Source organism: Anguilla rostrata, chromosome 9, assembly GCF_018555375.3.
Source record: "Anguilla rostrata isolate EN2019 chromosome 9, ASM1855537v3, whole genome shotgun sequence".
Taxonomy (NCBI): Eukaryota; Metazoa; Chordata; class Actinopteri; order Anguilliformes; family Anguillidae; genus Anguilla; species Anguilla rostrata.
The window spans coordinates 29,931,007-29,946,126 of record NC_057941.1 but is presented as its reverse complement, the minus strand read 5'-3'; the positions used below and the strand labels follow the sequence as shown (position 1 = coordinate 29,946,126).

Genomic DNA, 15,120 nt, shown 5'->3' with positions numbered 1-15,120 from the left:
ATGTAGGAGTGAATTCTGCAGAGGAAGGGTTTAATTCGCATTATTATTAAAAGAATCACTCACAGCAATCTGTTGCAAAAACACCATCTGTTATTCCACTCTCAGGAATTCTGCTGCTTATTAAGCAGAATTATACAATGATTTTGATTCTTTTGTTTTTTTCTCCCGTGCAATTCCACTTAACTCCTTTCATGGCCCCTCGCAATCAAGCTTTCATTACATTCCATTTTATTGATTTGTTTATGAATGAGACACTCAACCCTCAACATTATTTGACTGGAAAGGCTTTGGAGATTAACCCTCTCCCTGCCTGGCTGGCTGGCTGGCTGGCTGGCTGGCTGGGTGGCTGGTGGAAGGTTCACGCTGCAGTGCGCTGTGCGCTGGTTGGCCGTGGCGGGTTGCCGTGCGGCGGCGATTCGGGTGATCGCCGCCTGTGTCGGGTCACGCCGTTGCGGAACTCTCCGAGCCGCGCCGCCTTGCGGTTCCGCTTCCGGCCTTGTGGCCGCCGTGCTCGCTGCCTGTTCCCTGTGGGCGTGCTGCGGCTCGCTCGGCCCCTGCCTGCCCAAACCCCACCCACCCCCCTCCTGTCTCTCTGTGTCCCCAGGTGGCAGTGAGTCCTCCTGGGATAAAGAGAAGCTGCAGTCCCCTCCCCCACCCGCTGGCCCGCACGGCCTGGGTCACGCCGGCCTGTCGGCTCAGCACAGCCTGTCCGCCTCCCACCTCAGCTCCCTACAGCAGAGCCACCTCCTGGCCAATCGTGAGTCCCCAGGGCTCCCCACCGCCCTCCCTCCCTCCGTCTCTTTCCCATCTCTCCTTTCCGCCTCCATCTCTCCCTGCATTACTCCTCCATGGCTGTCCATCTCTCCTCTCATTCCCTCCGTCTCTCCCCCCCCCCCGCTCTCCAGCTCTCGTCTGCTCTGTGTGAGTCACATTGTGTGCACTAGCTGTTCCTCCCCACTCCCGGGGGAGACATTTTTACATGCTGAGACACCTCTCTGTAAGGCTGTACTTACAGTCCCACACTATCGAAGGGAGAGACTGTCATATCCTGCTGACCACTTCCTCTCTCACTGTTCCAGAGCAGATGAATAATTCTCAGTTCTCCTCAGACATGAAGCATGTTTCTCTGCGTAGCGCCACACATCTCAGTTGCGATGACTGGTTAATGATCACCTGAGTCTGGACACGTGTCAGCTTCCTGGGGCTGTTGCTGTTGCCACGGTGACGAGCGGCCCCTCTCTCTCTCTCTCTCTCTCTCTCTCTCTCTCTCCCTCGCGCAGGACTCGACCTGCCGTTCATGATGATGCCACACCCCCTCCTTCCCGTCAGCCTGCCTCCCGCATCGGTTGCCATGGCGATGAACCAGATGAACCACCTGAACACGATTGCGAACATGGCCGCTGCCGCTCAGATGCACAGCCCCCTGTCCCGCGCCGGAGCCTCCGTCATCAAGGTAAGCGCGGCGTCCGCGGCTCTCCCGCGCGGCTCGCTGTCCGCTCGCTCGCCCGCCCGTCCGTCCGTCTGTCCGCGCGTACCGCCGCTGTTCGCCGCGGGCCTCCCGTCTATGACACGCCTCTGTAGGCCAGTGCGCACGCTGCCTATTGTCTGAGGCTGAAGGCTTGTCAGTGCACACACTCCTGCTCGGTGAGGAAGGCTCGTTAAAACGCAGAAGCTGGTGTGTTAGACGGAGCACTGCGCGTGTTGCTACATTACTGAGCGGGTAAATGACCATAGAATGCATGTGTGTGGATCTGTTGTGTGTACTGCTGGCTGCTTGGGGTATACAGTATGTGTGTGTGGGTGTGGATTTGTAGTACTGGTGGTGTGCTGTATATATATGTGTGTGTGTGTGTGTGTGTGGGGGGGGGGGGCATTATTCGTGGGGGATATGCCTGTGTATTAGGATATTCATACGGTATGTAGCCATGTTTTAGACTCTTCTGTTTCCCAACCCACCCCGCTACACAGGGGAGGATCAGGAGCAGTGCATTGTGGGAAATTCTTACATACAGGGATGGGGGGTAGCAGGTGGACATGGGGCGTGTCTGACAGGGGCGGGGTGGGTGAGTGTTTGTGTGCCAGGGGCAGAACCCTCGCTCTGTCAGACCTGGCCAGTCTACCCCCTGCGGCCAGTCCACCCCCTGCGGCCCCTCTCTCTCTCTTTCTGTCTGTCATTACTCCCCCCAGCGCTGTTTACCTGCATGTGATCCCCACACGTCTGATTGTGTGTGACAGGTGTATTCTTAGAGCAGGAGGGAGGGGTTTAAGCAGGCATGCGTGTGTGTGTGTGTGTGTGTGTGTGGGAGCGGGCGCTGTCTGGATCCGCTCTGTTTGTACAGTGACACGCGGTGTACAGATGGCCCACAGGAGTGTGTGTGCTCAAGCTTGCCCAGCCTGCCTTACCCTACAAAGATATCAGAGCGGAAATCAGCACAAAGCTGTCTGTCTGTTTGTCTGTACCTCTGTCTGTCTGTCTGTACCTCTGCCTGTCTGACTATTGCGCTTTCTGTCTGACTGTAGCTCTTTCTGTCTGGCTGTAGCTCTTTCTGTCTGTCTGTCTGCCTGCCTGTACTTCTGTCTGTCTGTCTGTACCTCTGTCTGTCTGACTGTAGCTCTTTCTGTCTGTCTGCCTGCCTGCCTGTACTTCTGTCTGTCTGTCTGTACCTCTGTCTGTCTGACTGTAGCTCTTTCTGTCTGTCTGCCTGCCTACCTGTACTTCTGTCTGTCTGTCTGTACCTCTGTCTGACTGTAGCTCTTTCTGTCTGTCTGTCTGTCTGCCTGCCTGTACTCTGTTGGTCTGCTGTACTCTGTCTGTCTGCTGTGTCTTCTGTCTGCTCCTCTGTCTGTCTGCTCTGTACCTGTCTGTCTACTGTAGCTCTTTCGATTTTTCCCCGTCTGTCCCAGCGTCAGCCCACTCTTTGACTGGATAAAGCTGAAGGGCGCTGGGTCTCCCAGGCCAATCGTTCCCTGGTGTTAAATCAGTGTATTACGATACATGTCATGCCTGCTCTGAGTCCCGCTATCTCTGTGTTCACGTCCGTGTGCTGACAAGTGATACAGTGTGACTGCGACGCGACGTTATAAATTGTTGTGATGCAGTATGATGTATTGCGATTGTTGCACAGTGTTGCAGTATCTGCTCAGTGCGGTTATGACACAGTGTGATTGTGAGCGGGCGTAATGGTGGCAAAGTGTAATTGCACCGTGACGCGCGTGCAGTTGTGATATGCTGCGACTGTGATGCATCCACGACAAAATTAGCGATATCCTGCGAGTGTGATGCATTGCGATGCCGTGTAATGGTGACAAAGCGTGATTGTGATGTAGTGTGGTGCCTCACAGCTGTGATAATGTGCCATCGTAATTCAGTGTGTTTGCAGCAAGGTTTATTATTATTATTATTATTATTATTATTGTTGTTGTTGTTGTTATTATTCTTCTTAGTATTATTAATATTATTTTCATTATTTGCATTATTGTTGTTGTTTTTTGTTGCTACTTTGATGTTATTATTATGATTATTGATTATGTTTTGTTGAGAAATGAGCGTGCTCAGGAGTGCAAAGGCATGTGCCGCAGCTGGGATTTGAACCTGCAACCTTTGAGACCAAGCGCTTTAGCTGCAGCACTACACTGTTGCCTCTCACGCTGATTGTGTGTGACAGTTATACAGTGCACAGCACTGTATGTGATGCATTGAGCTATCGTGCGGGGCAGAGGGGTTTTGTGCCCAGTAGTGCAGTAATGCTCAGTGTGCAAACCGTGTTTTTCTCCTGAGAGGAGTGCATCCAGGACAGCCCCTCTCCGTCCCCCTCCCTGGAGGAGCCTCCCCGGCCAGGGTCCCCATCTTCACACCCCAGCAGCAGTGCCTCCAGCTCCCCCGCCCACCATCAACACACCCCCGACCGCCTCAGTGAGAAGCTCTCTTCATCTGTCTCACTCCCTCTCTCTCACTCTCTCTCTCCCCCTCTCTCTTTCTCTCTCTCTCACTCCCCCTCTCTCTCTCTCTCTCCTCCCCTCTCTCACTCCCTCTCTCCCCCCTCTCTCTTTCTCTCTCTCTCCTCCCCCTCCTCTCTCTCTCTCTCTCTCTCTCCCCTCTCACTCCTCTCTCCCCCTCTCTCTTTCCTCTCTCTCTCACTCTCTCTCTCTCCCCTCTCTCATTCCCTCTCTCCCCCCTCTCTCATTCTCTCTCTTTCTCTCCCCTCTCTCTCTCTCTCTCTCTCTCTCGCTCTTCTCTCTCATGTGTCTCTCTCCGCACTCACCGTTACAGTGTGTGTGCTCACATGAGCCTCTGAGTGTGTGTGTGTGTGTGTGTGTGTGTGTGTGTGCGTGTGTGACTGTTTGTCCTGTCTGTTTCCACAGTGATAAACCCCTCTGATGGAGACCTGGGGGATCGAGAGGCTGGACTCAGCATGAAGAAAATTCTGAAAGAGAAAGGTGTGTGTGCGTGCGCGTTTGCTAGTGCGTGTGTGCTCGCGTGTGTGTGTGGGCTTTTGTGTGTGTGTGTGTGTGTAGGGGTGCTTGATCTTAAGCAGGTGAAGAGTCAATTCTGAGACTGACCAACCAGAGGCTGTTCAAAAAAAATAACGCCCACAGAACACACTCCTGTTGCTACCTGGGTAATTTCTTGAAGCTTTGCAAATACAGCTTTTTTAAAATAACAGATGCTCCATTCTAGAGAAACTTACATGAGTGGAGAGCACAAGCGTGACTTTCAGGAATACCAAAGTGTGACATCACCAAGAAGGCACAGAATACCCGTTTATAAATAAAATGTGTAAAATAACCAATAATTAGTTTTGTAAACAAAAGGTAAAACCACTACACAGCTAAACGTCTATAACAGTACTACTACTAATCTTGCACTGGTATATCTATAATATTACACCTATAAAAGGAAACAAGGAAAGAGAGCTAAAGAAAGTCTATTGCTAAAGGGGGCCAGGGATCAGGGGAGCCATGGTGCAGTCTGAAGCAGTGGCCCTTCAGTCTGTGCCAGAAGATGAGTAGGGTCTGTGTTGTCCTGACCACCACGAGAAGCTCATTCCACCACCGTGGGGGCTGTAGAACAGATAGCAGATGTGATTGGCAGGTGCAGACATATGGGGGGGGGGAGGGGCCTGGGATCAGGATGATTTAGAATGGAGAGGTCTGGCACGTGTGTATATTCTGATGATCTTTTGAAGATAAAAAAATAAACAAATTTAATGCAAATAGATAAACTCTCTGTTTGTACAGCATTTAGCATTGTTCGAGATGTAAAAAACCTCAGAGCATGATTTAGCTGACATTCCTATATTCTTTTTATATTGGTTTTTGGTTCATAGGAATGATACGGTTTTTGTGTTTACATGTCATGTGACCTACTGCATCTTGATGGAACATTAATTAAGATGGACCATCCGTGATGCTTTAAAAGGGCCTTGCGTGTGCACGCATGCGTGTGTATGTGGCGGAAAATGTGTGAAACTATATATTCACCTTTCACACCTAAGTGATACGTGTGAAGTTGATGAGGTGGAATGTGTGAATGGGATGTGTGAAAGCTCTGTATTTGAGGTTTTTATAGGGTACAGTGGGGAATGCTAGTTAGCTGAATGTGCACAGATTGCATTTAGCTGCTTGCGTTAGCCTGTGTGCATGCCTGTAGCAGGTGATGTCATCTATGATGTCACCCCCAGGCTGTGCTGAAGGTGGAGTGGGCGTCACACATGGCGTCATGAGGCTGGCCAATCAAGGCTGGATCTCAGTCAGCTCACTGCGTGACCATTGTGGTCGTCACGGTAGCAAAAACAAGTGTCTCATTGCTGGAACGTCAATCTGAATCTGTGTTTATCAGCAGACCTGATTCTACTCACTTCTCTCTGCCACAAGATCCTGTTATTAGGGAGCATATCATCACTGTTAGCCCGACTGGGGGTACAGGATGCACATTGTGTTTGTGTCTGTGTGGATACTGCATGTGTGTGCATGATCTTGTGTGTGCATGCATGCATGTGTATGCACATTATAGTTTGTGAGTTATGGTCTTTATTCATTTTGCTTAGTAGACCTTCCTTAATTGGGTCAAGTTAAATCAGGGCCAGTGTGTGGGCAGGTTTTTGTCTTAGCCCAGCACTACGACACCTCATTCAGCTAACCATGCTGTTCAGTCAAGACCTGGGCAAGTAGAATCAGGTCATTTAGTTCTGAGTTAAAACAAAAATCTGCACACACACCGGATAAGATTGGACACCCCTGAGTTAAATAGCTCAAATTGTGCTCAAGATACCGGTCCAGACCAGTCAAAGCAGGGCAGACTAGTTCAGTGTAGTCCAGTCTAGTTTGGTCGTGTCTTGTCTTGTCTAATCCAGTTCAGCCCAGTCCAGTGCAGTCCTGTCTGTTCCAGTTCAGCCCAGCTCCTTCCCTGTGGTACTGACTGCAGTAGATGAGGACAAAGAGCTGGTTATGGTAATCCACATCTCTGATAGTCTCATTAGAGCTTCCTCTTCGTCTCCTTGAGCGTCACGGACGGTCCATCTTAATTAATCACTCAATTAGTGACTTAATTGAACATCTATGAAACGCTTATTTATGACGTGCAGAATGAGGCACCGAGCGCTTCCAGCAGCTGATGACTAGGAGCGTCTGTGTGTGCGCGCGTGTGAGCTTATGTGTGTGTGTGAGAGCTTGTGCGTGTGTGTGTATGAGAGAGAGAGAGAGGGAGATAGAGAGAGAGAGTTTCTGTGTGCTTGTGTGTTAGAGAGCTTGTGTGTGTGTGTGTGCGCGTGTGTGAGCTTATGTGTGTGTGCGAGAGCTTGTGTGTGTTTGTGTATGAGAGAGAGAGAGAGAGGGAGATAGAGAGAGAGAGAGAGAGAGAGAGAGGGTTTGTGTGTGCTTGTGTGTTAGAGAGCATGTGTGTGTGTGTGTGTGTGTGAGAGAGTGAGCTTTTGTGTGTGTATGTGTTCGTGCGCATGTACGTAATATGTCTCTGACTGTAATTTTTTGTGTGTGACGATGTGTGTAGTTTGTGTGAGTGTATGTAGTGTGTTTGTGTAAGTGTATATTTTTGTGTGGTAGTGTCTATGTGTGTGTATGAGTGTGTGTGTATGTGTGAATGTGCATGTACGTATGTGTGTATGTGTGTGTGTGTGCGTGTGTATGTGTGTGTGTGTGTGCGTGTGTGTATGTGTGTGTGTGTGTTTATGTGTATGGATGTGTGTGTGTGTGTGTGTGTGTGTCTGTGTGTGTCTATGCGTGTCTATGCGGGATGCCAGCAGACGGGTAATGCACAGCACACACATTTGGGATGAGTCGGCCCAGATGCCTCCAGGCCCTTTTAAAGCGACTCAATGTGCACCTGGCCTGTGAGCATGTTTTATTAATGTGTGTGAAATCATCCCTCCTGCGATGGCCGATGCTGCTGGGCGGAGTGAGGCTGTGATTTCTGAAAGGGCAGGAAGGGCTGTGGATGTAGGTCAGTGACAGAGAGAAGGGCGTGAGCAGACTGACACACACACACATGCTATGCCTGCACTACACACGCACACACTACACACAATGCACAAACATGTATACGTAACAAAACACATATTCACGCATACACAGACACACACACACACACACACACATATATACGCACACAAGCACACATGCATGCTATGCCTGCACTACACATGCACACACTACACACAATGCACAAACATGTATACGTAACAAAACACATATTCACGCATACACAGACACACACACGCAAACACACGGCAACACGCAAGCACACACAGATGTGCACATACCCAGACGTGCTCACTTACGAACACAGCGTACAGCGAATAGAAGGAATGCTTTCCCCCTCGGAAGCAGACGGTCTCTCTATAGCGATCCCGCCGAAGTCTTCGCGGCGTTTAGTGACCCAGTTTCCCTCCCGTCCCCTGACGCACCGTCAGGTGCGCGGACAGCGAGCACGGGGAAGCGGCGCTAAGTCTTCCGCACACGAGCGAGCGCGTTCCCTAAAACCGCCGCCAAGTTCTCCGCGCTTAACGCCGCGGGTCGGCTGACCCGGGGGCCGAGCTGCGCCGCGCTCCGCATTACCGTCGCTCGATTGGCTGCGGCGCCGAGCGATCCCGTCCCCTCTCTCCTCTGACCTGCGGAGAAACAGGCACCGTCCCACCCCCCCCCAAAAAAAAACACCCCTCCTGCGCTCCGGCACAAAGCCGTTTCTGACCAAAAAAAAACAAAAAAAACGGTTCGATACCTCTGCAATAAAATCCACCGAATCAGGCGGTTAACCTGAGCGGGACAGAGGCCCAGAGGTGGGGTCTTTTAATAATGCGTTTGCGCTGTTTGTTTATGGGGACGGGTCTGGGAGCGCACGGAAGGCTGGGTCTGTATGATAAACAGTGTGACACGTCGCTACAGTGTGATGAATGGCTTGCCGGTGGCACGCGGCACCTTTTGTGCGGGAGTCCGTTGAATGAACCCAACTTTCTCAGTCTATAAATCACAGCCAGCCGGTCAGTAAGTGAGCCGTGTGTAGCCACGGGGCGAGGACTCCCCTTCCTCCACCCTCTCCACCCTCCCCAACCCCCTCCGCCCCCTCCACCCTCCCATCCTGTACCCCCTCCCCACGCGGCCTTCTGCCCCTTTAATCTTGCTGCTGCGCTTGGTCTCAGTCTAGATCACACATGATCCATGGTTACTGCAGCAGTTTAATAGAGCAGTTAGACCAGTAATGCGGTGTAGTGGTCAGAGCAGCAGTGTGGTGTAGTGGTTAGAGCAGGGGTTTGGTGTAGTGGTTAGAGCAGCAGTGTGGTGTAGTGGTCAGAGCAGCAGTGTGGTTTAGTGGTCAGAACAGCGGTTTGGGGCAGTTGTTAGAGCAGCAGTTTGGTGTAGTGGTTTGAGCAGCAGTGTAGTGTAGTGGTCAGAGCAGCAGTGTGGTGTAGTGGTCAGAGCAGCAGTGTGGTGTAGTGGTTAGAGCAGCAGTGTGGTGTAGTGGTTAGAGCAGCAGTGTGGTGTAGTGGTTAGAGCAGCGGTTTGGTGTAGTGGTTAGAGCAGCAGTGTGATGTAGTGGTCTGTATGGTGTAGTACCTTTCTGTATTGTGCTGCTACCGTAGCATGCTCCCCACCGCCTAGCGGCAAGGTGGTTTCATGCGGTTGGGTGACCAACAGCAGCCTGTCTCTACGGCTCTCATCTGACCTGTGCAGTGCAGAAACGCAGATGTATGACCAGCCATGTCAGCACACAGGAAGTGACACGGCAGCTGTTGTGGATAAATAGAGGCAGGCCTCTAATGTAAACAGAAGCCTTCACACTGGAGCCACGCTGACCTCCTCCCGCTCCGCTCCACTGACGAAAACGAGCTGCCTGTGCCTCTTAGTGGCCGTGAGGGCGTGCCATTTTAGCAGAAACCTCCAGTAGAATCATGGCTTGTTGGTACCATTTACAATCTCTGATAGGTTTAAGAGTACAAAGCCAAGACATCCTGGTTAAAGGTGAATTTTTCATGTTTTACGATATTGGGATCTCTCATGGTTTTAGTGTAGAGTCAAATGGGACAGCTGCGGAACATGCTTGACCCCAGCAGAGAAGCTAGTGCAGGCATGAGAGAGAGCCAGCATTATCGTGCAAACCCAAACTAATTACGTGAACCCAAAGTTGCTTTCCAAACCGAGGTTACAGCGCAGAGCCAAGCTAACAAGGCGAAACGAGTGCGCGGATGGAGATAAGATGTGTGGCGCTCGCGGAACGACGCAAAAACCGCGCGGCTCTCGCCTCAAAACGGTTCAGCCAGTTTTCCACGAAGCTGATACAAGGCATCTGGTTACAATCAATGCTTCCTTCTGCCATTATGAAATTAGCCGCACGGAAATGATTTGAAATGGTCTGTAATGATTTCTGATAGAAATGTGCTGTATTGTTCAGCCTTTGAGATAAGCGAGAGCAAACAAACGCAAAGGCCCATTTCCGAAAAAAGGGAAGATAGCAGTTTGTTTTCCTTTCTTCCTTTTTTTTTCTCCCCTCTCATTCTTCGCCAGGAATCTGTTCTTTAACTGCAAGGGCTTGGATAGGTTTCAGAACTGATAGCTTCTTAACTTTTTGGCGACGGATGCAGTTATTCTTAGCCCGTACAGAAGATAAATAAATAAATGCGAACGCTCCTTTTTAAAGGGCTCGGGTCCTCTTTTGCCTGAATCAAGGCTTGTTTGTTTATGTGAAAGGCGCTCTCCAATGTGCAAACGGGACAAATCCGCACGGCTTTGAAAGCCCTTTTTGATCATTAAACTGATTGCTGTTCTAAGCGAGTTTGTGATGCTTTAATTAAACTGGAGATCTCAGCCCTGCCCCGAGGCAGTATACCGTCCCCAGAACCCAGCCCGGGCGTTTTGGCAGCTTGCGCCGGTCCAATTCGAAGCTTCCCTTCTTTAAAGAGAGAAACCGGCATTGGCTTAGCGTTTCCGTAGCGTCGAACACGCTCCAGAAGTAGCATCAGTAGAATGGAGAGTGGAGGAAAATAACAAAGAAGCCTGGAGTTGGTGGAAATTCAGGACAAGGTCATTTTTGGAGGAAAGTCATTCCTTCTCTTGGCTGGAGCCAGGACGGTACGGGCGGCTGATGAATTAGGCCTCTCTTCCCTTTTGGGGGGGTGGAGTAGACAGGTGTGCCAGTAAGAGACACTGGTTCGGACGGGATTCTGTACCCCGCCCTCATGCCCCTGGCCCGAGGCCACACCCCAGGCCCGTGTGGCATCCTGGCAAGGACAGGGGAGCTGGCACACCGGCGGTGCCAGTCTGTCATGCTCCTCTACACCCCCCCCCCTCCCCCGAGCGGGCCGACACGCCCACCGAGTCCCGCTCCAAAAGCAGCCGTGCCAGCAGACTGCCCGCGCCCCGCGGATCGGGCGCCCGGAATGCGGAGAGCGCCGTCGGTCCGCGCTCGCCGGTCCGCAGACGGCAGTGTCCTCCGAGCGCGCGGTCTGATGCACCTGCTTGTTTGAGTTAGCGCTGCCCGGCGCTCTCCCGCTGGCACAGCCTGATAGTCAGACTGTGCGCTAAAGACAGAAACGCGCTGTCCCCTTCTCCTCAGAGCCCGACGTGGAGCGCCAGATATAAAGGCTTCTAAAGTAATGAGTCTGGACTAAAACCAATGACGAAAGTGCTGGAGCAAGAATGTGAATTTCAGACACAATTACCTGTCTCTTTAAATTCGCAATAACAACTCTGACTGCCATTACGATTATTACGGGGGCAGAGACCCCATTGTCAGATGTTTATTATTCATTTAGTTTCATTCGTTTCCTCTGCCATGGCTATATAAATGCTGTGCTTTATCAGATACTCATGAGACTTGGCGTGTTTGTAGGAAGCTATTGGAGTATTCCATGCAATCAATATGCCCTTTATTTGGGCTCCGGCCGGTGCTATAACTGTTGTTTTTGTTATATTTATGGAGACCTGAAATTTGGAACATAATTTACATTATGTTTTTGACATTTATCACATGCTTATCCTCAGCCACTTAAATAGCCTGCATTCATTTCACACACAATCCATTTATACAGCTGGATATTTACTCAATGTGTGGCAATTCAGGTCAAGTACCTTGCTCAAAAACACAACATCAGTTCCTCGCCTGGGAATCGAACCTGCAACTTTGGAGTTGCAACCCCAGTTCCCCCTAAGCATTATGCTACAGTGCCACCCATGGTGCACTGAGCATTTGCATAACAGACACTGTGGTGAAGCAACCATATCAGATATTCTCCCATTCTTAAACTAACACTGTTCTAACACCTAACACCTAACACTCCCGTTCACCAACACTGTCTCACTCACACTGTCTCACCAACACTGTCTCAGAAGCACTGTCTAACCCACACTGTGTCACCAACACTGTTTCACTCACACTGTTTCACCTACACTATCTCACACACAACCAACACTGCCTCACTCACTGTGTCTCACCAACACTGTCTCACCCACACTGTCTCACTCACTGTGTCTCACGCACACTATCTCACCAACACTGCCTCAAACACACTGTCTCACTCACACTGTCTCATCCACACAGCCTCACTCGCACAGTCGCTGACTCTGTACACTGCTTCATACTCCCCACCTCAGCAGGTTATGTAGGTACATTTTGACCCAGTAAATATACTTATTATTCCATATATCACTATTCAAAGGCTAACTTGCAAAAAAAACCTCATTAGAGTTAATTTAATGGAGGAATATTCATCAGCTTCTAAGGATGCAGTGTTAAGCAGGCGAAGCAACATGCTAAAACTGGCTCTAATTAAAAACATGCTTTGTTGCCTCTCTTCCTCCTCATTTATTTATTTATTTATTGAATAGTTAATTTCTGTAAAGAAATTAACTGTTAACGTTTCCTTTTGAGTTCTATGTCACACCTCCAGGTCCAAATGAGTCCAGGCTCTGTCCCCCTACCTTTCCAGGTCATCTGCACTGCATTGGTACAGGGACAGTTACTGCAGTGTGTGATCAGTGTATTTACACTGCACTGACTTACCTGCAGTGTATGGTCAGTGTATTTACACTGAACTGACTTACCTGCAGTGTGTGATCAGTGCATTTACACTGAACTGACTTACCTGCAGCGTGTGATCAGTGTATTTATACTGAACTGACTTACTTGCAGCGTTTGATCAGCGTATTTACACTCCAGTGTGTGATCAGTGTATTTACACTGCAGTGTGTGATCAGTAGATTTACACTGCAATGTGTGATCAGTGTATTTACACTGAACTGACTTACCTGCAGTATATGATCAGTGTATTTACACTGAACTGACTTACCTGCAGCGTGTGATCAGTGAATTTACACTGAACTGACTTACCTGCAGCGTGTGATCAGTGCATTTACACTGAACTGACTTACCTGCAGTGTGTGATCAGTGTATTTACACTGAACTGACTTACCTGCAGCGTGTGATCAGTGTATTTACACTGAACTGACTTACCTGCAGTCTGTGATCAGTGTATTTACACTGAACTGACTTACCTGCAGCGTGTGATCAGTGTATTTACACTCCAGTGTGTGATCAGTGTATTTACACTGCAGTATGTGATCAGTAGATTTACACTGCAATGTGTGATCAGTGTATTAACACTGAACTGACTTACCTGCGGTATATGATCAGTGTATTTACACTGAACTGACTTACCTGCAGCGTGTGATCAGTGAATTTACACTGAACTGACTTACCTGCAGCGTGTGATCAGTGCATTTACACTGAACTGACTTACCTTGCTTGCTTGGACGGAGTGTGGCACAGTGGGTAAGGAACTGTAACCGAAAGGTCGCAGGTTCGATTCCCGGGTAAGGACACTGCCGTTGTACCCTTGAGCAAGGTACTTAACCTGCATTGCTTCAGTATATATCCAGCTGTATAAATGGATACAATGTAAAGTGCTATGTAAAAAAGTTGTGTAAGTCGCTCTGGATAAGAGCGTCTGCTAAATGCCTGTAATGTAATGTAATGTAATGTACCTGCAGTGTGTGATCAGTGTATTTACACTGAACTGACTTACCTGCAGCGTGTGATCAGTGTATTTACACTGAACTGACTTACCTGCAGTCTGTGATCAGTGTATTTACACTGAACTGACTTACCTGCAGCGTGTGATCAGTGTATTTACACTCCAGTGTGTGATCAGTGTATTTACACTGCAGTGTGTGATCAGTGGATTTACACTGCAGTGTGTGATCAGTGGATTTACACTGCAGTGTGTGATCAGTGGATTTACACTGCAGTGTGTGATCAGTGGATTTATACTGCAGTGTGTGATCAGTGGATTTACTCTGCACTGACTTACCTGCAGTGCTGTTCTTACCTGCAGTTTTTACAGGCCTGTCTCCCGCTTGCAGACAGGACTTACTGCTGCTTTAAATCCTTTAAATCCTCCTTCTTTAACGGTTTAGCAGTTTTAATATTTAAACTGCTCAATGTATGGCAGTTAAAAGTTAATATATAATAAATGAACTCTCTTTTTTTTTTGTTTTACGTTTTATTGTCACGCTTTCATCTTCTGGAAATAATGACCGTTTGCGATTTGTCGACTTGCTTAAGCTCGTTAAGTTTGCTGCGGGTTTCTGAGCCTGGTTTTAATGTAGCAGCCAGCCGTGCTATTCCGGGCTTGTGTAACGCAGAGCTAATGCACAGCTCTCAGGGCTGTTTGAAGCAGATTAATAGTGTGGCCGGGGGCTATAGCCATGCTGTATGTTTTCTTTATTGAGGTGTAGATTACCGCAGGGCAAATAGTTCTGCCCACAGTTGCACTGTACCTGTCTCCTCAGGGCAGGCTGTTCTGCTCAGAGTTATGTCTGTGTCTCACTGTGCTGCGGAACCCTGGGCTTTTAAATCTGACTCCTTTAACGGCTACCGGTCCTTAGGTTAAACTGAATGTCTAAGTATGTGTGCGTGAGCGAGTGAGTGTGCGTGTGTGTGCGCGTGCGTGCGTGTGCGTGTGGGCTCATTTGTGTGTGATGTGTGTGAGTGTGTGTGTCTGCGTGCGCATCTGTGCTCATTTGTGTGTGCATGTGTGTATGCGTGTATGTGTGAGTGTTTGTATGTGTGTGCATGAGTGTGGGAGTGTGTGTGCATGTGTGAGTGTGTGTATGTGTGTGTATGCGTGTGTGTATGTGTGTATAAATGTTTGTGATTATATATATGTGTGTGTGTGTGTGTGTGTGTGTGTGAGTGTATGAGTGTGTTTATGTGTGTATGCATATGTCAATATGTGTGAGTGTATGAGTGTGCGTATGTGTGTATGAATGTTTATATGTGTGTGTGAGTGTGTGTATGAGTGCGTGTGAGTGTATGAGTGTGTGTGAGAGTATGCGTGTGTGTGTGTATGTATGTATGAATGTGTGTGAGTGTATGAGTGTGTGTGAGTGTATGAGTGTGTGTGAGAGTATGCGTGTGTGTGTGTATGTATGTATGAATGTGTGTGAGTGTATGAGTGTGTGTGAGTGTGCGTGTGAGTGTATGAGTGTGTGTGAGAGTATGCGCGTGTGTGTGTATGTATGTATGAATGTGTGTGAGTGTATGAGTGTGTGTGAGAGTATGCGTGTGTGTGTGTGTGTCTGTAATAATGCTGTATGGAGCTGCTGTCTCAAACA

The 15,120-nt window shown here is 49.1% G+C and overlaps 1 protein-coding gene across 4 annotated transcripts in view; it reads left to right on the top strand.

Annotated features, from left to right (window-relative positions):
• Window positions 1-15,120, top strand: part of dacha (dachshund a) — a 165,203-nt gene that overhangs the window by 129,225 nt on the left and 20,858 nt on the right. For 3 of the 4 annotated variants that reach the window (XR_010332183.1, XM_064349360.1, XM_064349361.1), the window contains 4 exons: window positions 605-757; window positions 1,281-1,453; window positions 3,781-3,913; window positions 4,363-4,437. Coding sequence is in view for 3 of the 4 variants with exons in the window: in XM_064349360.1 (XP_064205430.1) it covers window positions 605-757; window positions 1,281-1,453; window positions 3,781-3,913; window positions 4,363-4,437 (534 nt within the window). In the remaining variant the exon portion in view is untranslated. The remainder of the gene's footprint in view (window positions 1-604; window positions 758-1,280; window positions 1,454-3,780; window positions 3,914-4,362; window positions 4,438-15,120) is intronic. The other variant, XM_064349362.1, reaches the window with a different exon arrangement.